The 23,801-nt window shown below is 43.9% G+C and overlaps 1 protein-coding gene across 1 annotated transcript; it reads right to left on the bottom strand.

Moving 5' to 3' along the window:
- Positions 1-463: 463 nt before the first annotated feature.
- LOC147901732 (uncharacterized) lies at positions 464-5,401 on the bottom strand. Its single transcript, XM_087374362.1, has 8 exons — positions 5,303-5,401; positions 5,057-5,168; positions 2,595-2,640; positions 2,432-2,503; positions 2,062-2,124; positions 1,369-1,523; positions 1,156-1,205; positions 464-504 (listed from the first exon to the last, which is right to left on the bottom strand). The coding sequence occupies exons 2-8, from the start codon at positions 5,119-5,121 to the stop codon at positions 464-466; spliced, it is 492 nt and encodes a 163-aa protein (XP_087230488.1). The 5' UTR covers positions 5,122-5,168; positions 5,303-5,401.
- Between the last annotated feature and the right edge of the window lie 18,400 nt (positions 5,402-23,801).

The following is a 23,801-nucleotide window of genomic DNA, read 5'->3' as shown; positions in this document are numbered from 1 at the left end:
TGGAGGATTCATAATGCTTTCCATGTGAGTCTTCTAAAGAAATTCTAGGAACCACAGCCTACAGACCAATAGCAGAGGATCCACCAGAAGTAAATGAGCTGGAGGAGGTCCTTCAGCCAGAGCAGATTGTGTACCATACTATGCGCAAAGACCCTCTGGGCAAGGAATTTTACAGGTATCTTGTGAAATTCAAGAATTATTCGGCATTGGATGCCAAGTGGATGGATGAGAACATGTTGTCCGATCATCCACAGCTTTTGGATGTTTACAAGGAAGCTTTTCAGTTTAGGTCAATTGAATAGAAGCCGAGGGGATGTCACCACAATGTAAATATCCTAAGTCAAAGTACAATTGACCATTTATTTGTTTATAATTAAGGAGTTTTCCATCTAGGTTAATTATGGTCAAAAGAGTTCTTTTAATGGTCAAAGAATTGACTACGGTCAAAGACACTTCACTCTAGTCAAGTAAGCGTTAACTGCGGTTTATTACCAAGAGCGTTAACTGCGGTTAACCATAGAACCACAGAGTTGACTACGGTCAGAGAGTGTTGACTTCGGTCAACGAGACTTGGCATGCGCCAAGAGGGTTAAGTACAGTTAACCAAGTTGTGCCAACTTCAATTGGAGAGACTTGGCCATAATTAAGGCGCCTCGACCATTGGTCAAAGCCCCCTTAATTATGATCAAGAGCGTTGACTCCGGTCAACCAGAGAATATATATTTATTTATTATGTGTGCACATGTGTTAAGTGGAGACTCCCACCATGACTAGGATTAGTCCACAGTTTGTTATTTGCATGCAAAGCACTAATAATTAATGGGTACCATGGTGGTGCGCTTTAATTAATTGTTGCAGGTACTAAGAAGGGTTGATTTCCCAAGCACTAAGGAGCTTAGCAAGCGACCAGAAAATGTTCGTGTGACCAAGGAAAATCGAAGACCCTAGAGATTGCCCTTTGTGGCATGTAATAGGAATTAGTGTAGATTTTTGACAAGTGTTCACTGCTTCTAACTACAGGCCTCTTGCATAGTTCGACATTAAGGGAGGGACCATTCTTATGCTATAAAACAGAAAACTTTCAATGACCATTGCATGCAGCACTTAGAAATGATTTACAAAGTAAATTTTGTTTTTCACATCCATGGTGAGTACCTTTCTTAACGTTGTAGCCGCACGATCTCAAGCTTTCGATTTCATCAAACCTGCATAACAAGAAACCAACTTTTAGTTAGAGTCTTAAATGATATGGCATGCTTAAACTACTTGTGGTTTTTGGTCACACCAAAAAATGATAAGGCAGGCATTAATATGTTTTTGGTTTTCAGTCACACTAATGACAGGATAACGAAAAGGTGATCCCCTTACCTTTCCTTTGACCATTCAACCGAAGGGTCATCCATCATATTAACCACCACTAGTAGTTTGGCCACTCCTAAAGTTTTTGCCAGTTGAGCATGTTCTCTAGTCTGGCCTCCTCTCTCAAACCCAGTCTCAAATTCACCTTTTCTTGCAGAAATCACCTGCCAATGGGAGTAAATCATACATAAATTCTTGACCTTGCAGCATAGGGGAGAGTGCACATCAAGAACAACTGTTCAAGAAAAAATTTGGACTTGCCCATTGCTTTACCACGCCTCTCTCTCTCTCTCTCTCTCTCTCTGTGTATCTATCTATCTAGAGAGAGAGAGAGAGAGAGAGCACATCAAGAACGAATGTTCAAGAATAATTTTGGACTCGCCCATTGCTTTACCACGCCTCTCTCTCTCTCTCTCTCTCTCTAGCTATATATATATATCACACACACACATGTATACATATATATAGAGAGAGAGAGAGGAGAGAGAGAGAGATGAATGCAGTAACATGCCCAAACACAACACATGATGCAGTTTCAAGGTCATGACAGTTATTCACAAGGTTTTCATATACCTGAAGAAGCATGCAACAATTTTCAATATATAGGATGCATCCAAATGAAAGAGATTCTATGATATTCCATTATCAAGTAAGACTGAAGGAAACCGCTATCCTGCCCAAATCAAGGCACCCAGAATTTACCAGAACCCCAACGTCTGCCTGAGATGCTCCACTTATCATATTTGGTACGTAGTTTTTGTGACCCTGAGAGCATAAACCAAAAAATTACCATAAACATGGAAAAGCAAACTTTTTACCTGAAAAAATGGCATAAATGGAGCTTAAACATACAGCAACCACCCCATAAGAATAAAATAACACAATAAAAGTCTGCATCAAGGTAAATCAATAATACCTGCAGAGGGGAACATTCAACCTTTGAATCAAAAGGAAACAATCTGAACCAGGTGCACTGTCATACTGAACCCTGTTGTTACACAGAGAAGATTTCACAAATATCCTATGATCCAGCGTGTGAATGAATTCAGGTTACAGAAGTAATTGGTCTTACAGGAGCATCCAGAATTGTGAATCGCCTTTTTCCTGTTTCAAAATGTGCCCTGCCTACTTCAACAGTCTTGCCCTGATTGGCACAAGTCAAAGAACCCATCAACATATAACCGGAACCCAAACTGTACTGAAAAAAATTTGACCTGCACTTAAACTGTACATACCTTAGCCCGTTCTTCTTCATTTGTATCCATAATGTATGCCATATACCTAGCAAATAAAGCCTTGGTTACAATATTGGGTGAGTTCAGAGCTCTTGGAGTTTAACGACATCATTTCAATACATTTAAATGAGGAAGGTCGGGCTATAGCAATAATTCCGGAAGGAGAACTAGCATCTGCAGTAAATAATGAAGAGAAGGCAACGAACCAGAATAGTAAGAATAAACTTGTGTGTGAAAGTACTGTAGAAAAGAAGGTCAATTGGCGAAGTTTTGCTACAAGACGGCCTACGATGCACAGTTCAAAGAAATGAAGGCATTTTTCATAGAAGAAGCACCGACAGGGAAAGAACTTGAAGGTTTAGTGGATGCAGACGAGTATCTGAATGATGAAGATTACGCTTTATAAAATTTTCAAATGATATCCAGTTTTCTCAGTCAGACTTCCCTGTGTAGGTGGTTGAGTCTTCCTCCCTGGCCTTGTGAAGCTGGTTAGATTACAGATTTTTAACCTTTGTCCAGTGTGGATAGCTTGAAAGATTTCTTTTTGGTTATCTGGCCCTGTGTGGCGGTATCTTTTCCACTGTTGGTGATGCTTTGCTCTATGTGAGTAGCTCAGCAGCAAAATGTTTTGTTAGGGAGTAACCCTCGTATGGGAACCTTAGGAGATAAGAGCTGGGCATGCAGCCGCCACATGCCAACACCTTTGTATGCAGGGACGTGGAAGACCAATTAAATCTCGGAGGTTTTGCATTTTTGTGTGTGATGGCGGTGAGGCAGTGCTTTCCTGCTCTGTGTGTGTGTGTTGTGTGTGTGCGTCTCTGTGTGTGTGTGTGTGTGTTTGTTATATGCAGTGTTCTTTAATGAATCTTTAATGAGAGTCAATGTGAGCAGCCACAAGCATGCTAGTCATATTTTTAGTGAGTCGGCTTGTGCAACTTTGTTAGTAGATGGTTGCTAGGTAGTCTAGCATTCAGAATATGGTCTGTCAGAAAGCTTTAGTAATTGAGCAACAAGCCCTGTAGGGATGCGCTCTATTTTGGGTTAAATATTATAGTGTGCTTTTTGCATTCTACTTGGTCAAATCTATACTCGGTAGTTACTCGTGGTGCTGATATAGTTTGCGAGAGGGAATGATTGGTCTGTGAGTTAGAATTTCAGTTCCAATTATCCAACAAGAAGTCCCAGACATCTAAAGCACACCTTGGTGCAAACCTACACACTGTAGGAGAGTACAAACCGATGCAATGGATGGAGCTTCATCTGCAGGGAGCTTGTGAGCAAATTTTTCAGGAGTGCTCAACCTAGAGCAGCCACTGAAGTCTGATAGGGGACACGCAGCAATCTAGGACGAGTCTACAGCAGAGTGATCAGCAAACCGAGCCTGTTCTTGGTGGCTTACCTCAGCATATGTGTACTGCTAGTGTTGTCACAGTTTAAGCAATACTTTAATACTTGGACATCACCTCTATTTATGAGATTTGTTTGGCTGAATATCTGTGTGTATTCTCTTGATATCTGAAGTTATCTTAAGTGTTCTCTCTGTAAGCACATGGAGTGAATTGGCATTCAAAGTTTTTGTTGCGAGATCTCAAGACTTTCTTTATTCCACTGCTTAAGGGTTGGCTGTAGACCCTCATGCTCGACACTTATAACTACAAAATGATTGAAGAACCTACAGTAATCCAGGGCCTATGCCATATGTAGGTGAAACCTCTGCAACAAAAATTGCTGGTGATACACAAAGGTCCAAGCTGGCATGATCCCTGGTCTTGTATTCAGTCTCAAGCCCACAGTACACAAACACTTTTCTACAAAGAGATTGACACGCTAAAAGGTGTTTTAGTGGCTAAGTCCCACTCAGACAGATTATATACAATAGTTAGCCCAACCATCCTAGTTTTGAATCGAGGAGACACTGGTTAACTCATGACCCTCAAGTTCCATTGGCAAAACACAAAAGGAGACAAACCAGAGCTTTCCAAAGAGAATTGGTTGCTCGGAAATGGGAGCAGAATCCCAAACATGCAAACAAAAACATGAACCAGACCGAAAGAAGATCACATCAAACATGAATCAGGCAAGAAAGTCACATCGCACATGAATCATGAGTATAAACTCAATAAATCCTAATCAATCTGCTGCCCTACAGTCCTGGAATGCTCCAAGCAAAACATGATACAACATATGCACAGCATTATGGAAACATATCCAGGTTCCTAATTCCTATAGAACAACCCATGTGACTATGCCAATGATCCTGTGGATTCTATTTCAGACTACTGCCCATGCATACATAGCATTTTACCTATCATTCAGAAATAGTTCCCCATTACATTTTACCTATCATTCAGTTATAGTTCCCAGTTACCATGAACCACACAGTAACTTTGAAAATCTGCACGGTTAAGTTCCAAATACGTTTTCTTAAACATACGTTCCATAATTATCACTACCATACTCACCAACTTTCTCGATTCTTATCTTTAGCCTCCCTCTCGTACTTCTGTATCGTCCGCTCATCTACCATGTTTGTCAGGTACAATATTTGACCCCCTATAGTAGACTTACCAGCATCTGAAAATCATGTGCATGAAAACAAAAATTACTTAATAGCAACCCTTATAGCACATTATGAAAACTAAGAAATTGAAGAGTTGAGCTCCTAACTAAATGATGGGGATGATTACAAGACCAAGACCAAAACTTACCAACATGCCCAATAAAAACCACATTCAAGTGCTGCTTCTTATCCAATTCCTCTCCCAAGGGCTCATTTCCCTAGATTCATCATGTTTGTCACTCAGCTCGTTCTCATCATTAGAATTTTCTTGTCTGACAACTGGAGTCACATGTAAACCAACCAAAAGTGCACAGCGCCAACCAAAAGTCATATAAATGCTGCTTCATGTCAGTACCACAACATTCAATGAAAATACAAAATTCTATGAGCTTATACATACTGCCACCCATGTGTGCTGCCTCGCTCAAATTCAAAGAGTTTAAACTTGTGGCAGCCTCTTCAATGTGATCTGCATCAGCAAAAAGAAAGCATACACTTGTATGGCACTTTCTTTAATAAAAAGGCATGGACAGCCAACAAGCACTAGGCAGGCCCAGGCCCCATTCCAAAAAAGGACAATAGCAACAAGGTTGAAGGAAAGTGGGACTGCCACACAGGCAGCCATAGCCAACACTGCAGGTCGAGCAGCAGAGTTAGGTCCACCAAACCAACCCTACCACATTATCAGCCACAAAGCAAGAGACACACAGCAACATCAACTTGCAGGGAGTAAGCCTACTATTGACCAAGAAGGGTCTTTATCCCCGGTGTGTGTTCTTTTTTTTGGGTTTGTTTGGGGGGGGGGGGAGGGGGGGGTCACGAAGGATGAGTGGGATGGTTTCATCAACTAGTACACAACTTCCATTCAACAAGTTTGGATGGCAAATGCAACACCACGGACCAAGTGGCTGGGCAAATGGTGATGACTTGTCAACAGCACATAAGTAGCCCTATCACATCAACAATCAATGCTAGCAAGCAATACAATGATATGGACTCAATATTACTAACATACCATCTGACAAAAGTCCAGGTGCTAAGGGACCAACTCGCGGCAGTTGGTCGGAAGGTAGATTCAAGTCAACTGGCATTGTTGATTTTATACAAGCTACCTCGAAGTTTTAAGAGTTTCGTGACTACAGTCACTGCAGGACAGAGGACCAAGCCTCTCACCTTCGAGGAGCTTGGGCCTTTACTATTGCAGGAAGAGGATTGGGAAATTTTGTTTACTCAATCGAACGAGAAGGCTCTCGTGGCAAGGGACAAGCCCAGCAAGGGTAAGTTCAAAGACTCCAAGAACAAAAGCAAGACCGAGGATGCAGAGAAAAAGAGGTAGATGAAGTGCTTCTACTATGAGAAGCTTGGTCATTCTGCTAAAGAGTGCTGCAAGAAGAAGGGGGACCTCAAGAAGGAGTCCAAGTCCGAGGAGCCAAAGACCAAATCGGCAAACGTCACGACCGGCATCATCCTTATTAGCAGGGACGTGATATTTGAGGAGACCGAGCCACAACCTGCAGAAGAGGTTCTAGAACTTCCGCACCCAAGGTCACCATCCCAGAGGTGGAGCCGACTGAAGACCCTGAGGAGGAGGAGGAGGAGGAGGAGCATGCCATTCCAGAGCCAGCTCCCAAGTCAACTCCATCAAAAGAACCTCCATCTGAGAAGAAGCTACCTCAATGGTATTTAAAGACGTTAGCAGACTCACGGGTCATAGACATTCCTGAGAGCAGTTTCGGAGCGCGGCAGTCTCAACGAAACATGAAGAGTCCCTCCATGAACTTTGTAGGCCATCTTCTGGTGGTTCTAGTGATGCCCTATAGGCCATGGTATGTGCCTTGTAGGCATAAATTTCGGCACTTGTAGTGTTAGTGCCTTTTAGGCCACATAGGACACTTAGTCCTATGTGACACCTAGGACACTTAGTCCTAGGTCTTGTACTCCTATTTTTCATTAATCCAAGTTTGACGTGACAGACTCTATCGACTCTTTGCAACCTACACTCTCTCTTTGCCTATCGATCCTACAAACTTCGCTTTGGTAGCTCAGCTTGCGGAGCCCCGTTCCTTCCAGGAGGCGAAGGATATTTCAGAATGGCAGGAAGCCATGCAACAGAGATGGATGCCATTTTGAAAAATGACACCTGGGATTTAGTTCCCAAACCAACCAAGACATCAGCAACCAACAACATGCCAAAAGGCCCTGCATATGGGGCCTTATATAAGCCAAAGGTTGGACTAGAAAACCGACCAAAAGGCAGTTATCTAGGCCCTTTTGGGGGTTGGTTTTACAGACTGGACCATCTCGATAAGTCAGCCAGTTCTAGGGGCTCCATGGCCTCCTATAAAAAGGGCTCCATTCCTCCACTATTCTCTATCACCTGCACGGACAGCCTTGCACACGCAAGCGCGCAGAGGGAGAGGAATAGGCTCAGCAGTTGACAGCATCACGGAGCTGTTAGTACATGCTCATCCTTTGAGCTTTTGTCTCCCCAGTGCCCACAATTGTGGAAGAATATATCTGAGTTTTGACTATCTCTTTCTCCGTCTCTCTGAGTGTTGTATGAGCTAGATCGGGAGTGAGGTGTGAGTGATTCTATCCTCTATTTCCAACACTTTCCATTGAATCAGCCTATGCAGGTACTCTTCTAGATGAAGAAGAACCTGATACTTTCGAAGAAGCCAAGGATAATGTGCACTGGATGCATGCAATGCACAATGAATTGTAGTCCATTGAGAAAAATCAGACTTGGGATGTTGTGGATTTGCACCAAGGAAACATGCCATCGGTACCAAATGGGTTTTCAAAGTGAAAAGGAAGTCAAATGGGTCCATTGATACGTACAAGGCATGGCTGGTTGCCAGAGGATATGCTCAAAAAAAGGGCATAGATTATGAGGAGACTTTTGCTCCTACATCCCGGATGACAACTATCAGATCAGTTATTACAATGGCTGCAACTTTTGTTTGGAATGTTCATCAATTGGACATTAAAACAGCTTTCCTTAATGGGGACTTGTAGGAAGAGGTTTATATCAAACAACCTCCTGGCTTTGAACTTTCGAGCAATGCACATCAAGTTTGCAAGCTGAATAAAGCTTTATATGGGCTGAAACAGCCCCACATGCACGGTATGCCAAGATTGATGCCTTCCTGGCCTGCAAGGGGTTGCATAATAGTCCAACTGAGAGCACCCTCTACATCAAAAAGGATGGGGGGGATATTTTAGTCATCATTCCTTTACGTAGATGACATGCTGCTCACTGAGTCAAATGAGGAAATAATTGCAGATTTCAAGGCTGAATTGAAAGCTGAATTTGACATGACAGATTTGGGCATGTTAAATTTCTATTTGGGCATGTAAAACACATCTTTCGTTACTTGCAAGGCACAAAGTCTTATGGCTTGATGTTTCCCAGGGGGGGTGACTTGTAAATGCATGCTTGCAATCACTCAGATTGGGTTGGAGACTATGACACTAGGCAGTCCACAAGTGGTAATTGTTTCTTTTTGGGCAAAGCTTGCATTTCTTGTTAAATTTCTATTTGGGGATCCAGTTCATACAAGACAAGCGTGGCATCATTATGTCTCAACCCAAGTGTGCAAAATAGATTCAACATGCAAGATTGTAAGCCTACAGCCACTCCAGGGCTGAAGCTTACTATGTATGATGCAGGTGAATCAGTGGATGCCACACTTTACAGCCAGGCTGTTGGGTGCCTCAATAGGCCGACTGGCTGGTCTGTTTGGGCCGACCAGTCTAGCTACTATGACATCCCCACTAACGTCATCAACGCCCAACAGTGGGTGTAGACCATAGTATAAAAGTATGCTCTCACACATACAAATCCACACACCCACACATACTTGAGCATCCATTTATACAAAGTATTCGTACTGAGTTTCTGTCGGCACTCCAGAGGTGAAGGGCAAACTCAGCCATCACGAAGGCTAGCACTAAAGGAGAAGGCTAATCAAAAAGTAGTCCAAATCTCTTCATTCAAGCTACAACTGGTTGTGAAGTCTAAACGATTTCATTTTTCTCTCTCCCAAACGAGCATCTAAATCTAAAGCTAGCTGATAGGGCAACGCACCATTTAAGATAGAAAGAATTATCGTAATACCAGCAGGCCGCAACTTGGACGAAAACTTCACAAGGTGAAATTTGCATGTCCACTAATACGACAGAAGCATATACCTAGATGAATCCAAGAACATTCCCAAACTCATCCTCTAAAAACACAACATAGTGCAGTTTCAATCTCACGATAGTCACTCATAAGATTGAAAACCATAAACTCCATCACGCATAGCAGGGACTAGCTACTATGACATCCCCACTGACGTCATCAGCGCCCAACAGTGGGTGTAGACCATAATATAAAAGTATGCTCTCACACATACAAATCCACACACCCACACATACTTGAGCATCCATTTATACAAGTCTTCGTACTGAGTTTCTATCGGCACTCCAGAGGTGAAGGGCAAACTCAGCCCTGACGAAGGCTAGCACTAAAGGAGAAGGCTAATCAAAAAGTAGTCCAAATCTCTTCATTCAAGCTACAACTGCTTGTGAAGTCTAAACGATTTCATTTTAGTCTCTCTCAAACGAGCATCTAAATCTAAAGCTAGCTGATAGGGCAACGCACCATTTAAGATAGAAAGAATTATCGCAATACCAGCAGGCCGCAAGTTGCAACTTGGGCGAAAACTTCATAAGGTGAAATTTGCATGTCCGCTAATACGGCAAAAGCATATACCTAGATGAATCCAGAAACATTCCCAAACTCATCCTCTAAAAACACAACATAGTGCAGTTTCAATCTCACGATAGTCACTCGTAAGATTGAAAACCATAAACTCCATCACGCATAGCAGGGACTAGCTACTATGTCATCCCCACTAACGTCATCAACGCCCGACAGTGGGTGTAGACCATAGTATAAAAGTATACTCTCACACATACAAATCCACACACCCACACATACTTGAGCATCCATTTATACAAAGTCTTCGTACTGAGTTTCTGTCGGCACTCCGGAGGTAAAGGGCAAACTCAGCCATGACGAAGGCTAGCACTAAAGGAGAAGGCTAATCAAAAGGTAGTCCAAATCTCTTCATTCAAGCTACAAGTGCTTAAGTCTGTTTTCATTTTAGTCTCTCCCAAACGAGCATCTAAATCTAAATCTAGCTGATAGGGCAACGCCATTTAAGATAGAAAGAATTATCACATGCATCGTTTGTTTGCTGATCTTCATCTCTCATTGGAGGGTTCTCCAATTCTCACCGATAGTCAGAGTGCTATAACAGTGGCAAAGTGTGTTTCATGCTCGCACGAAACACATTGAGGTTCATTATCATTATGTCAGAGAGAAGTTGCATCCAGGGGAGATCAGTATGATCTATGTGTCAACACATGACGATGTTGCTGACATCTTCACCACTCCTCTCTCTCACAGAAACAACACAGTCTTCCAGTGTTATGCATCTCAGCCCCAATGGAATGGCCTCCCAAACAATGGCTCTATCAATAACTCAATCTCATTAAAGACTTCATCACCAAGCATCTTGCCACAGTGTGCAAATTGCCTCAAAAATGAAGCCTCTTTGAAAGATCTTTCTTCTTCATTCTACTAGACATCTAAGAACACTAGGGCAAACAACGTGCCCAAAGGAATCTATTAAAATTACTAACAAAATATCAGCAGCATACCAACCATAGGTTTAGTTTCCACTTTGGCGAAGTTTACAAACTGTCGCAGAACAATGGCTAGTCATGTACCCTCTATCGGGACTTTATCCATCAAAATCAAGACACCTGTCTTAACTACCACTCCTATTGCTCTATAATGATGCTGCAATTGACATCTTGACTTTTAAGCTCCTCATGCCTCAACCCTAAATGTTTTGCCTCATAATGGTAATAGATGCTTTCTTCTCAACCCCATTAACTAGACGGCACTTCAAGTACCACACTATGTGCTACATAAAAAGCAACTCTTTCTTCTCTCTTTCAATTTTGCAAAAGTACCAAAATTTGTGGGAACATTGTTTGATGATATCATCGTTTTAAATAAGAACGAGGCAGGGCAGTGAGAGCTAGTAGACAAAGTTTTTAGGCTTTTCGTTAATGTAAAGGAGAGTTTTTCTTAGAAGAGATGACCTCTCTTGGACATCTTGTCTCTTGTGAGATTGTAAGATAGAGCCTGAAAAGCTTACAATCATTGAAAAGCGAATTAATTTAAGTACATTCATGAAGTTAGATCATTTTTTGGGGTAAACTCTACCAATGATTAATTTATCACTTCACACATATAGCTTCATCTCTCTATCATCTAACCAAAAAAATCAAGTTGTTTTATTTGGAATGAGATGCAAAGAAGGCTTTTCAAGATTTAGTATCTCTTACCCACTATTGATTATGCCTGATTTTAAGAAAACATTTGTGTTACTTGTAGTTGCATGTGGGACTTGCTTTAGTGCTGACCTTATGCAGGATGAAAATTCAGCTGCTTGAATGTTAGAGATTGAACAAGCGGAAATACATATATACACCTTCATAATTAAAATTTTTTATAGAAAAATCAAAAGTACCAAGACACTACTCCTCGGATTAGTGACAAGGTTAAAGGTACCTGGGATTAAGTGAAGAAGACTAGAGGGATTGAATGCTAACAAAGGGCTAGTTGGCTATATTTAGCCAAGACACTTTCCATAAGCAGGATGCTCTTCTATATAAGAGTAGCCAAGGCTATTGTGTTGGCAATGGTGTGAGAGATTGCGAAGAGAGAGAGAGCAAGAGAGTGAGAGCTGGAGAGCTGAAAGCTTGAGAGCTGAGTTGCAATAGAAGAGTGTAAAGAGTACAACTGAAAGTGTGAGAGATAAGGTTTTGTCCTAGTGACAAAACCTTAGTAGTCACTAACCATAGTTAGTGAACTAACTGCGGTTAGGGGAAAAAACCTCTTAAAGAGGGAAAAGTGCCCCTAACTAGCTTATTAAATTACATCGGTCACTGCTGAATTATATCTATAATTCTAACACCCCCCTGCAGTGCCAATGTCATGTACAAGGCTGATCAATCACCAAACAGATATAAGTTCAGGGCACTGCGAAATGCCTCAAACTTTTCACGTGGTAGTGCTTTGGTGAAAATATCTGCAACGTTGTCATGTGTGGACACAAAGATCATACTGATCTCTCCTGCATGCAACTTCTCTCTGACGTAGTGATAGTGAACCTCAATGTGCTTCGTGCGAGCATGAAACACTGGATTCTTTGCCACTGCAATGGCACTCTGACTATCAGTGAAAATTGGAGAAGGACCCTCCAAAGACAGATGAAGATCAGCAAATAGACGTCGCAGCCAACACATTCAACTATTGCTGTGAAAGCTGCCCTGTACTCAGCTTCACATGATGAGGTAGCCACTGTAGATTGTTTCTTGCTCAGCCAGGAAAAGCAAGATTTACCCAAAAAGAAACAATTGCCACTAGTGGACTCCCTAGTGTCATAATCACCAGCCCAATCTGAATCACTGTAGGCATGCATCTGCAAGTCACCCCCCTTGGGAAATAGCAAGCCAAAAGACTTCGTGCCCTGCAAATAACGGAAGATGTGCTTAACTGCCTGCCAATGCATAGTTTTTGGGCTGTGCATGTACCTGCTCACCTGAGATACTGCAAACTGAATATCAGGTCTAGTGTTGCAGAGATATATGAGGCATCCAACAGCCTGACTGTAAAGTGTGGCATCAACTAATTCTCCTGCATCATGCATTGTGAGTTTCAGCCCCCGCTCCATGGGAGTGGCTATGGGCTTACAATCATGCATGTTAAATCTGTCCAAGAGTTTCTGTACATACTTGGACTGAGACATAACAGTGCCACGTCTCTCATGAGAGAACTGGATCCCCAAATAAAAGTGAAGCAGCCCCAAATCTGACATGTCAAAATTGGTCTGCAAATCAGCTTTGAAATCTGCAATTTTGTCTTCATTGGACCTTGTGAGCAGTAAGTCATCGACATAAAGAAGGATGACTAAAATTTCCCCCCTATCCATCTTGATGTAGAGGGTGCTCTCAGTAGGACTATTGTGCAGCCCCTTGCTAGTCAAAAAGGCATGAATCTTGGCATACCATGCACGAGGGGCCTGTTTCAGCCCATATAAAGCTTTGTTTAGCTTGCATACTTGAAGTGCATTTGCTGTAATTTCAAAGCCTGGAGGTTGTTTGACATACACCTCTTCCAGCAAGTCCCCATTTAAGAAGGCTATTTTTATGTCCAACTGATGAACATTCCACTCAAAATGTGCAGCCATTGCAATAACTGATCGGATGGTGGTCATCCGGGATGTAGGAGCGAATGTCTCCTCATAATCTATGCCCTTTTTCTGAGCATAGCCTTTAACAACCAGCCTTGCCTTGTATCTGTCAATGGAGCCATCTGGCTTCCATTTGACCTTGAAAACCCATCGGGTGCCAATGGCATGTTTACCTGGTGGCAAGTCTACAACATCCCAAGTCTGATTTTTTTCAATGGACTGCAACTCATCGTGCATGGCATTCATCCAATGCACATTGTCCTTTGCCTCTTCGAATGTGGCAGGCTCCTCCTCATCAAGAAGAGTACCTGCATATGCTGATTCCACTGAATTAGCACCTTCCATGTGCCTTGCTGCACTGCGAGTCCTGCCAGGTAACGGAGCATCAATTTTACTCTCCATGAGAGTTTGTAACAGCCAGTTTGGGACTGTTTTTGCTGCATGTATGTCTGCAATTTCTTGCTGCACCATCTGTTCCACTGCCTCTGGAGGTGGCAAGACATCCTGTGGCGGAACTAAAGCATCGGGAGGTGGCTGTAAATTCTGATTTGCATCAGAAATATCAGCAGGGGAACCCAAGGCAATGGGTAGCAACCCCTCAAAGACATCCTCTGAAGAAGAAGGCATTTGAAATTCAGCCTGAGCGTGCAATTTCTTGCTGCACCACCTGTTCCACTGCCTGTGGAGGTGGCAAGACATCCTGTGGCGGAACTAAAGCATCGGGAGGTGGCTGTAAATTCTGATTTGCATCAGAAATATCAGCAGGGGAACCCAAGGCAATGGGTAGCAACCCCTCAAAGACATCCTCTGAAGAAGAAGGCATTTGAAATTCAGCCTGAGCGTGAGCTGAATTTTCAGCAAATATCACATCTCTACTGACAATGATCTTGCGTGTAGCAGGATTGTAGAGACGGTACCCCTTGCTTTCTGCACTGTACCCAACAAATATGCACTTAATGGCTTTATCTGACAACTTGTGCCTAAATTCAACTGGCACATGAGCATAAGCAAGGCATCCAAAGACGCGGAAATGATCCACTGAAGGCTTTCTCCCATTCCAGACCTCATAGGGAGTTTTTGTTTTTGTTTTTAAAGCCTTAGTGGGAGCCCGATTCAAAGTGTAATTGGCACACATCAGACCCTCAAGCCAGAATTTGTGAGGCATGTGTTTGCTTTTCAGCATACATCTGTCCATCTCCATGAGAGTTCTATTTTTCCTCTCAGTTTTGCCATTTTACTGAGGGGTCAGCCTGACTGTGAGCTGATGCACAATACCCTTGCCTTTCAGAAAAGCATCAAAATCTGCAGACAAGTATTCCCACCTCTATCTGTGCGCAATGTCTGTATCTTGAGTCCGGTTTCATTTTCAACCATGGCTGAAAAGTGTTTAAACACCATGAACACTTCTGATTTGCGCTTCAGCCCAAAGACCCAAGTGAAATTGGAGTAATCATCAATAAATGTAACGAAGTAGAGATGACCACCCAATGATGGAGTCCTCATGGGACCACATACATCACTGTGTGTATAAGCTGTAATTTGCGGACAGCTTTAACTGAACCATCCTTCTTGAAGGGGAATCTATGCATCTTGCCTGAAATTCACCCTTCACAGGCATGTGGAGGAGGTATTTCAAGAGGTGGCAATGCATCAACCATGGAATGCTTCTGAAGTGTCATCAAGCTGTTGTAATGCATGTGGCCATATCGGGCATGCCATAATTCTGCATTCTGCATGGCGGCAGTAGGGGTAGAAACTGCAAGAGCATGGGCTGCTCTTTTCTCAAAAAGATCAAGCTGAAAAAGCCCACGCAGCAGAGTACCAGATAATCTTAAGGCATAATCATCTTCCCTGTCTCGGACAGCACATTTGTCATCCTCAAAAATGACCTGAAATCCAGCTCTGTTAAGAGTGGACACTGAAAGAAGATTTTTGGTGATACCAGGCACATATAAGACATCTCAAAGTCTGAAAATTGAGCCATCAATGGCGATGAGCTCAACATCTCCTGTGCCACGTACTGAATATGATGAGTTATTGGCACATGTGACTTTCTTACCAACGGGAGGTGGATGCAAGGAAGTAAAAAGACACTTCCTAGAAGTGATGTGCTTGGATGCACCGTTGTCAAAATACCAAGTGTTCAGTGTTTCATTGACACTGAAAGCAGATGCATCCGTAGAAGAGTCATAACTGCAAGTCAAAAATGCATATGTATCATCACTACAAGTGGCTGTACTATCCCGAGCATCTGGAGCAGCCAGCCTAGAATCTGAAATGCAAGATAAAAAGGCATAATCCTGTCCAACAAAGTTGGCTGCAGCATCCCCACTGTCAGATGCATGAGGAGTTGAATCTGAAACATCCATACCGGAGCTGTTTTTCTTCTCTTTTGCAAGCCTTTTCCTGCATTCTGCAATGTGATGACCTGGCTTTTTGCAGTAGTGACAAAAACCCTTCTTCTTGGACTTACTTGCATCATTTTTAGCCTTTTGTGAAGGCTGTCCTGACCCACTGGAAGGCTGATTTACTGATGTCTTTGCCTGTCCCTTTGTTTTTTATTTAAACTTTGAGAGCATAGCTTGTTCACCTGCACGTGAAGCCAAGTTTTTCCTGGTCTGCTCTTCCTGAAGCAGAAGTCCTATCAACTCATGAAAAGTGAGAGGATTTGCACCCCCCCTCAATGATAAGTTCAGCGAGGTATGAAAGCTGAGATAAGACTCAGGAAGAGAATTCAGAGTGGTTGTAATCATCTCTGAATCAGGAATAATCTCATCTATGTTTAATAATTGCTCTCTGAGATCCTGTAGCTTTGTGAGGTGGACTGACATGGAGTCACCCTCTTCCATATGTGTATTACTTAACTCTCTTTTCAAGAAAGATACCCTTGCATCATTCCGGGCTGCATGCATGCTTTCTAAAATATCCCACACTGCCTTCGAGGTCTTACACGACCGGATATGCGGAATGATAAATCTTTTCACTGAAAGAGAGATGCATGACAAAGCTAAGGCATCTCGTGAATCCCATCTCTTCTGCTCTGGAGTAGTGGCTATAGCTGCACCACCAACTTGTTCTGCAGCTGCACCCTGTGCACGACCTCTTCCACCTCCTTGCTGAGGAGGGGTATTAGGTGCCATACCTGCTGGTCGGTGTGACATAATCCCATAAATTGCGAGAAATCAGAATGTTGCGTACCATAAAACTCCAGAGGGAGTAGTTGGTACCATCCAACTTGTCTTCCTGTGAAAGACCACCGAACTGGAAGTCATTCTGATTTTGCTGGGCCATATCTGAGAAAGAGATTTAAGCAGATACAAAACTGAATTCCCTTGCTGGGAATGAAATGCACAACTCCCAAAAAACACAGCCAAGCACTGGCTGTAAATGCAACTCAGATTTCTGTACTTGCACTGTCAGAAATCTGTCCAAGCATCAAAAACTCTCCAGAATCTGCCAAAAGTGCTGCAAAACACTTCAAGAAAGGCAGTATGAACTGAAATCTCCAGAAATTGCTCTCCCAACACAAAAGCCCCAAAATAGGCTTGAAATTGCAACCGGAAAGGGGCAAATTGATCAAAAGCCCCAAATGTTGCAAGAATTGCACTCTGTCTGCAAAAGCCCCAAATTTCACTGCGAAATTGCAGTGTAATTACAAAATCCCAAATTTCTTCAAGAAATTGTACTGCAAAACTGAAAGCCCCAAATTTCAAGCTTGAAATTGCAACCAGAAAGGGACAGAAGTACAGAAAGCCCCAAATTTTGCAATTTCAGCAGAAAGCCCCAAATTTTTGGCTAAACCTCTGAATCTGCCTGCAATGTCTGCTTCACAAGCAACAATGAACCCGAAAATACCCAAATGACTGCAAAGATCTGCAAATGTCTGCACAAATACCACCAGATCTACTGGTACGGTGACTGTACGACAGAGTACTGATTCGAATGTACGGATGTACAACAGAGTACGGATCAGCGGGTACAGTTGTACGGACGAACAAAGTACGGATCAGCAGGTACTGTTATACGGTGCAGAAACTTATGAAGAACTGTACGGAAGCAAGGTCTGTACGGAAGCAGGGATGACGACCTGCTGTACGGCTTGTATGCGCAGGTACGGACGATGACAGTGAGCTGTACGGCTGGTGGCAGCAAACCGTGCGCGCAGGTACAGAACTGTACGGCGAACCGTACAGTCTGACGACGGACTGTACGGCACTTGTACGACGACCACGTGTGTTGCAGATCTGTACGGCGCAGGAACTGTACGATCGTTGGTTGCTTCGCTTGTACGGACGACGCAGGAGCAGTACGGCAAGTACGGTACGACAGGGTACGGACGTGAGGTAGCAGCAGGAGCCTGGGCTCTAGGCTGGAGCTGAACGGGGAGGAAGCAAGGAGCCGGATCAATTGCTCTGATACCAAATGTGAGAGATTGCGGAGAGAGAGAGAGCAAGAGAGTGAGAGCTGGAGAGCTGAAAGCTTGAGAGCTGAGTTGCAATAGAAGAGTGTAAAGAGTACAACTGAAAGTGTGAGAGATAAGGTTTTGTCCTAGTGACAAAACCTTAGTAGTCACTAACCATAGTTAGTGAACTAACTGCGGTTAGGGAAAAAAACCTCTTAAAGAGGGAAAAGTGCCCCTAACTAGCTTATTAAATTACATTGGTCATTGCTGAATTATATCTATAATTCTAACAAATGGGCATTCAGTGTGTCACACCATTGGATGGTCTCGTCTAGATTTTGAGCCTAGACTCCTGCTTTTCGGGTAGCTTGACCGCACAGCGCCGGCCACCGAGGGGCGGGCCAATAAAATTCGGACGAAGGGAAAGATGCCATGGCAAATCATGACATACTATGTTGAAGGTTCCTTGTGGACGATTCTAGTGGTATGGGACACCAAAGCTGTGGGCATAGCCTTGCAGGAGTCTAAACTGTATATATACCTAGATGAATCCAGGAACATTCCCAAACTCATCCTCTAAAAACACAACGTAGTGCACTTTCAATCTCATGATAGTCACTCACAAGGTTGAAAACCATAAACTCCATCATGCATAGCAGGGACTAGCTACTATGACATCCCCACTAACGTCATCAGTGCCCAACAGTGGGTGTAGACCATAGTATAAAAATATGCTCTCACACATACAAATCCACACACCCACACAAACTTGAGCATCAATTTATACAAAGTCTTCGTACTGAGTTTCTGTCGGCACTCCAAAGGTGAAGGGCAGACTCAGCCATGGAGTCTAAACTGTAGCCCACATGTTCGGTGGTGGTTCAGAGGTGGGTCGCTTGCTGATCTTTATTATGTTTTGCTGATTGTGTTTTGGACTGTGTTTAGAGTTAGATCCTAGTGGGAATGCATCAGTTGGTATCAAAGCCACCCTCAACATAGTGAATCGATGCAACGTATGCAATTCCAAGAAAGCAAAACTCAATTATGATATTTATGAAAAGAATCTACAATTCATGCATTAAAGATATGGCTGCTGAGTTTTTTAGTTTGCACTAGCCATCAAAGTTTTCAACATTGTCTAAAGCAACCCATGGTAAAAGAAAAGAAAAGGGCTTTCCAAAATACCAAAATAGCACTTTGAAAAAAGATGGGGAAGAGTTTTTAAGACATTTTGAATTTTGGAAAGATTTGGGCAGCACTAAATGATGGTGAAGGCCATAATAATTATTATATATGGGATATGTGGTTCTGGATGCAATAGCATACGTATGATATAAGACCTTCTAGAACCACAAATAAATGATGAATCATTATAATTCAAAGGTACTTGACAAATGTCATAATTAAGACTTACTTCAACTTGAAAATTTTTTCTATTGGGAAAGTGTTAGAAACTCACTGTGCCCACCTGTGAGCCCCCGATTTGAGGGGACAAGGGGCAGTGAGAGGTAGGAGGGCTGGGGAAAGAGAGAGACTCAGGCCGGCATCATAGGCAACCAGCACACGGGCTGGTTGCTGCCTGCAACAGCAGGAAAACAGGGGCCTTGGGCCTCACTTGGAGGCGCCTGCAGCTGCGCAGACTGGCTGCACAGGGCACCCTTAAATAGGGGCCTGTGGCAGGCCAAGTCGGCCCAACCAGGGCCAACCCTGGCCGGTTTTCTAGGGCCCACCTGGTCGGCCACCAGACAGGGTACCGACCCCTGGCAGTGTCTATAAAAGGCCCACTCCTTCATTGTTTCCAGGATCCAGTGCAAGACTGAAAGCCTCCTTCCAAGGCTGTGCTGTGCACTCAGTTCTGGAGCAGTTTGTGAGAGAGAGAGTCATTCAGCATTCTCCAGCACTTTGCTGTATTTTGTATTGCTCCCTGTGAGCTGTTTTTCTGCCCACCATCCGGTGGATGAATATACTCTCTCTCTCTCTCTCCGTCCAAGTTATTTCTGAGTGAGTGTTTATTGCATCTGTGATCATCTATCTGAGTTGAGTGTGTGTAAGAGTTGGAGAGATCTTGGGTGGAGGTTTGAGTGATTCATTCCCTCCTATTTTCAACATGGTATCAGAGCCATAGACTCTCAACTCTTCTTCATCAAAGCACTCTCTGAAGGAAGGAGTCCCTTGGCAGAAAGGCGATTCTGTTTTCAGCTCAAGCTAGCACGGGAGGTCAGTACATCTTTTTTGCTTCAGTTTTTTTTCAGTTTGCTATTCACCGAGATAAATCAGCGTTCAGCAGCCTCTACACCCATTGCTCGTCCTTCCTCCTTCTCCAGTCATCTTCCTTCTTCATTTATTCCCAATTTTGGTGAAGCTGGAAAGCTCGATGGGACGAACTATCCAATCTGGAAAGTCAAGATCCGAAGCCATCTCTTGGCACGGAAGCTGTGGAAGATAGTGATTGGGACCGAGGAGAAGCCGGAGGACATTGTGGACAAAAGAGGTGAAGTTTTAGTTAAAGCAGATGTGGATGAACTCAGTGCATGGGAGGAGAGGGATGCTCAAGCCTTAGCAATGCTTATTGGCACGACAACAGATGTTGTGATTCCTCATATCCAGTTGGCAGAGACGTCTTCAGAGGCATGGGCCATATTGAAGGAGCTGTATGAAACCGATAATACAGCCCGTATCTTTACTATTCAGCATCAGCTTTATAATCTTGATATGAATGAGGGTGATAGTGTGCATGACCATCTGACAAAGGTGAAAGTCGCGCAGGACCAGCTCGCAGCAGTTGGTCAGAAGGTGGACTCGAGTCAATTGGCGTTGCTCACACTCCACAAGTTGCCACGGAGTTTCAAAAGTTTTGTGACTACGGTCATTGCGGGTCAACGGACTAAGCCAATCACCTTTGAGGAGCTTGGCCCACTCCTGCTTAGCGAGGAGTCCAAGGCCTATCGACTCTTCGACCCAGTAAAGAAGCAGATCCTTATCAGTCGGGATGTTGTCTTCGAGGAAAAGGAACCTGAACCCCAAGAGGAGCCTCAGATTGAGGAGGAGATTATTCAACCCCCGAACCCACCCCACCCCACGTTGACCATCCAAAAGGTGGCGAAATCAAAAGCTGATGTTCCACAAGATACTGAGGAAGAGCAGGATGTTCCAGAAGCAGTTCCAGTTCCTCCTCCCACTGAGAAGCAGAAAAGGTTGCCCCAATGGTACCTAAGGACATTGGAAGAGTCTCGGGTCACCGAATTACCTGAGAGTAGCAGTTCCGGATTGCATCGGTCCCAACGTCTTCAAAAGACCCCATCCGTGAATTTTGCGTTGGTGGCTCAGCTTGACAAGCCAAGGACCTTCGAGGAGGCGAAGGACAATCCAGAATGGCAGGCTGCCATGCAGGCAGAGATGGATGCTACCCTGAAGAACAATACCTGGGACTTAGTGGCCAGCCCCTGCGACGAAAAGTTATCGGCACTAAGTGGGTATACAAACTTAAATACAAATCAGACGGCAACTTGGATAAGTATAAAGCGAGGTTAGTGGTCAAAGATTTTGCTCAAACTGAAGGCATGGATTTTGATGAAACTTTTGCTCCCACAACCCGCATGGTTACTATCCAGACAGTGATTGCCCTTGCTGCCCAATTCCAGTGGCCTATTTTTCAAATGGACGTGAAGTCCGCGTTCCTTAATGGAACCCTGGAGGAGGAGGTATACATGGAGCAGCCACCAGGCTTTCAAGATCCAGGGTCCCCATTAAAGGTCTACAGGTTGAAGAAGGCGTTATACGGGCTGAAACACGCCCCCAGAGCTTGGTACCAAAGGATTGATGTATTCTTTCAGAAGATAGGGCTAAGTCGGAGTCCTTCTGAGGCAAACCTTTACTTGTTCATTGAGAAGGGATTGCGACTGGTACTCATCCTCTATGTTGATGATCTTATCTTGACAGGTGACCATGTCAAGAAGATTTCACAGGTCAAGGAGCTACTCGTGTTTGAGTTTGAGATGACTGACCTTGGGTTATTACACTACTTCCTTGGGATAGAAGTAAAGCAGGCCAAAGGCAGGATCTTCATTTCACAGGAGAAATATTGTAGAGAACTTCTGAAGAGATTTCAGATGGAGGATTGCAGGACAGCAGTAACTCCCATGGAGGTCGGGCTCAAGCTAAGTGTTCACGACACATCTTAGCCGGTCGATACTCCTCTGTACCGACGATTGATAGGAAGCTTGCTTTACCTTACCAATACTCGACCTGATATTTGTTATGCAGTTGGGCTATTATGCCAGTTCTCTGCTTCTCCTAGGAAAAGTCAATGGGATGCAGGTTTACGGGTGCTGAGGTATCTAAAGGGTACTTGCACCTATGGGATCACCTACACCAAAGGCATCGAACTAGGCGGGTTCTGTGACAGTGATTGGGCGGGTGATGCTGACACCAGAAGATTGACAACAGGGTATTGTTTCTTACTTGCATCTGGTGCCATCTCTTGGCTGAGTAAGAAGCAACCCACAGTGGCCCTTTCGTCTACAAAGGCAGGAGTACAGAGCCGCGTGTACAGCAGCTTGTGAGACACTGTGGTTGAGGTGGATTCTGGAGGACATGGACGTGTGTCAGGAGGACGCAACAGTGCTGATGTGCGACAATCAGAGTTGCATAGCCATTGCCAAGAATCCAGTGTACCATGCGCGGACCAAGCACATCGAAGTTCATTACCACTTTGTTCGAGAGCTCATCATCGACGACGTGATCAAGCTTATGTACTGCCCGACCGCCGACAACTTGTCCGACCTCTTCACAAAGGCACTCCCTCGAGAACAGATGGAGCACCTCATCAAACACATGGGGATTGGCTCACAGTTGTGACATTGAGGGGGGGTGTTAGAAACTCACTGTGCCCACCTGTGAGCCCCCGATTTGAGGGGACAAGGGGCAGTGAGAGGTAGGAGGGCTGGGGAAAGAGAGAGACTCAGGCCGGCATCATAGGCAACCAGCACACGAGCTGGTTGCTGCCTGCAACAGCAGGAAAACAGGGGCCTTAGGCCTCACTTGGAGGCGCCTGCAGCTGCGCAGGCTGGCTACACAGGGCACCCTTAAATAGGGGCCTGTGGCAGGCCAAGTCGGCTTGGCCCAACCAGGGCCAACCCTGGTCGGTTTTCTAGGGCCCACCTGGTCTGCCACCAGACAGGGTACCGACCCTGCTGGTCAGTCAACTCAAGGGGCCTGGGCAGTGTCTATAAAAGGCCCACTCCTTCATTGTTTCCAGGATCCAGTGCAAGACCGAAAGCCTCCTTCCAAGGATGTGCTGTGCACTCAGTTCTGGAGCAGTTTGTGAGAGAGAGAGTCCTTCAGTATTCTCCAGCACTTTGCTGTATTTTGTATTGCTCCCTGTGAGCTGTTTTTCTGCCCACTATCCGGTGGATGAATATACTCTCTCTCTCTCGCTCCGTCCAAGTTATTTCTGAGTGAGTGTTTATTGCATCTGTGATCATCTATCTGAGTTGAGTGTGTGTAAGAGTTGGAGAGATCTTGGGTAGAGGTTTGAGTGATTCATTCCCTCCTATTTTCAACAGAAAGGAAGTCTATACAAATGTTTCAACATGTATCATGGCAATTTTGATAGAGGAAATAGTCCGAGTTTGTTTCAGTTTTTGGTACTTCCTACAAAACGGAAACCTATTGCTATGGATTTCGACAGATATTCCTAGCTCTCCACAAAGTCAATATGTGATTTGGATTGTCGTCGAGAGATTCAGCAAGCAATTTCAATTTGCTCCTTGTTGTAAGACACTAAAGGCAACAAGACAGCAACATTGTTTATCAATTATATTTGTGTCCATCATGGAATTCTAAGGTCCATTGTTTTAGAGACTGTGACAATACGTTCATTAATCACTTTTGAAAAGCTTTGTCGATAATTTGGATACTAAGTTACG

This window comes from Dipteris shenzhenensis, chromosome 5 (genome assembly GCF_047967505.1).
Source record: "Dipteris shenzhenensis isolate YYH24624 ecotype China chromosome 5, Dip_SZ_1.0, whole genome shotgun sequence".
NCBI classification, from domain to species: Eukaryota; Viridiplantae; Streptophyta; class Polypodiopsida; order Gleicheniales; family Dipteridaceae; genus Dipteris; species Dipteris shenzhenensis.
The sequence above is the reverse complement of the archived record's forward strand: the minus strand, read 5'-3'. Positions and strand labels throughout refer to the sequence as shown.

Excerpts from the sequence above, each read along its gene's own strand:
- LOC147901732 (XM_087374362.1), bottom strand. The coding sequence starts at position 5,121 with ATGGTAGATGAGCGGACGATACAGAAGTACGAGAGGGAGGCTAAAGAT. Across the intron at positions 2,504-2,594 it reads ATGAAGAAGAACGGGCTAAG|GGCAAGACTGTTGAAGTAGG; the intron begins GTATGTACAGTT and ends TGTGCCAATCAG. Across the intron at positions 1,206-1,368 it reads GTTGAATGGTCAAAGGAAAG|GTTTGATGAAATCGAAAGCT; the intron begins GTAAGGGGATCA and ends CTTGTTATGCAG.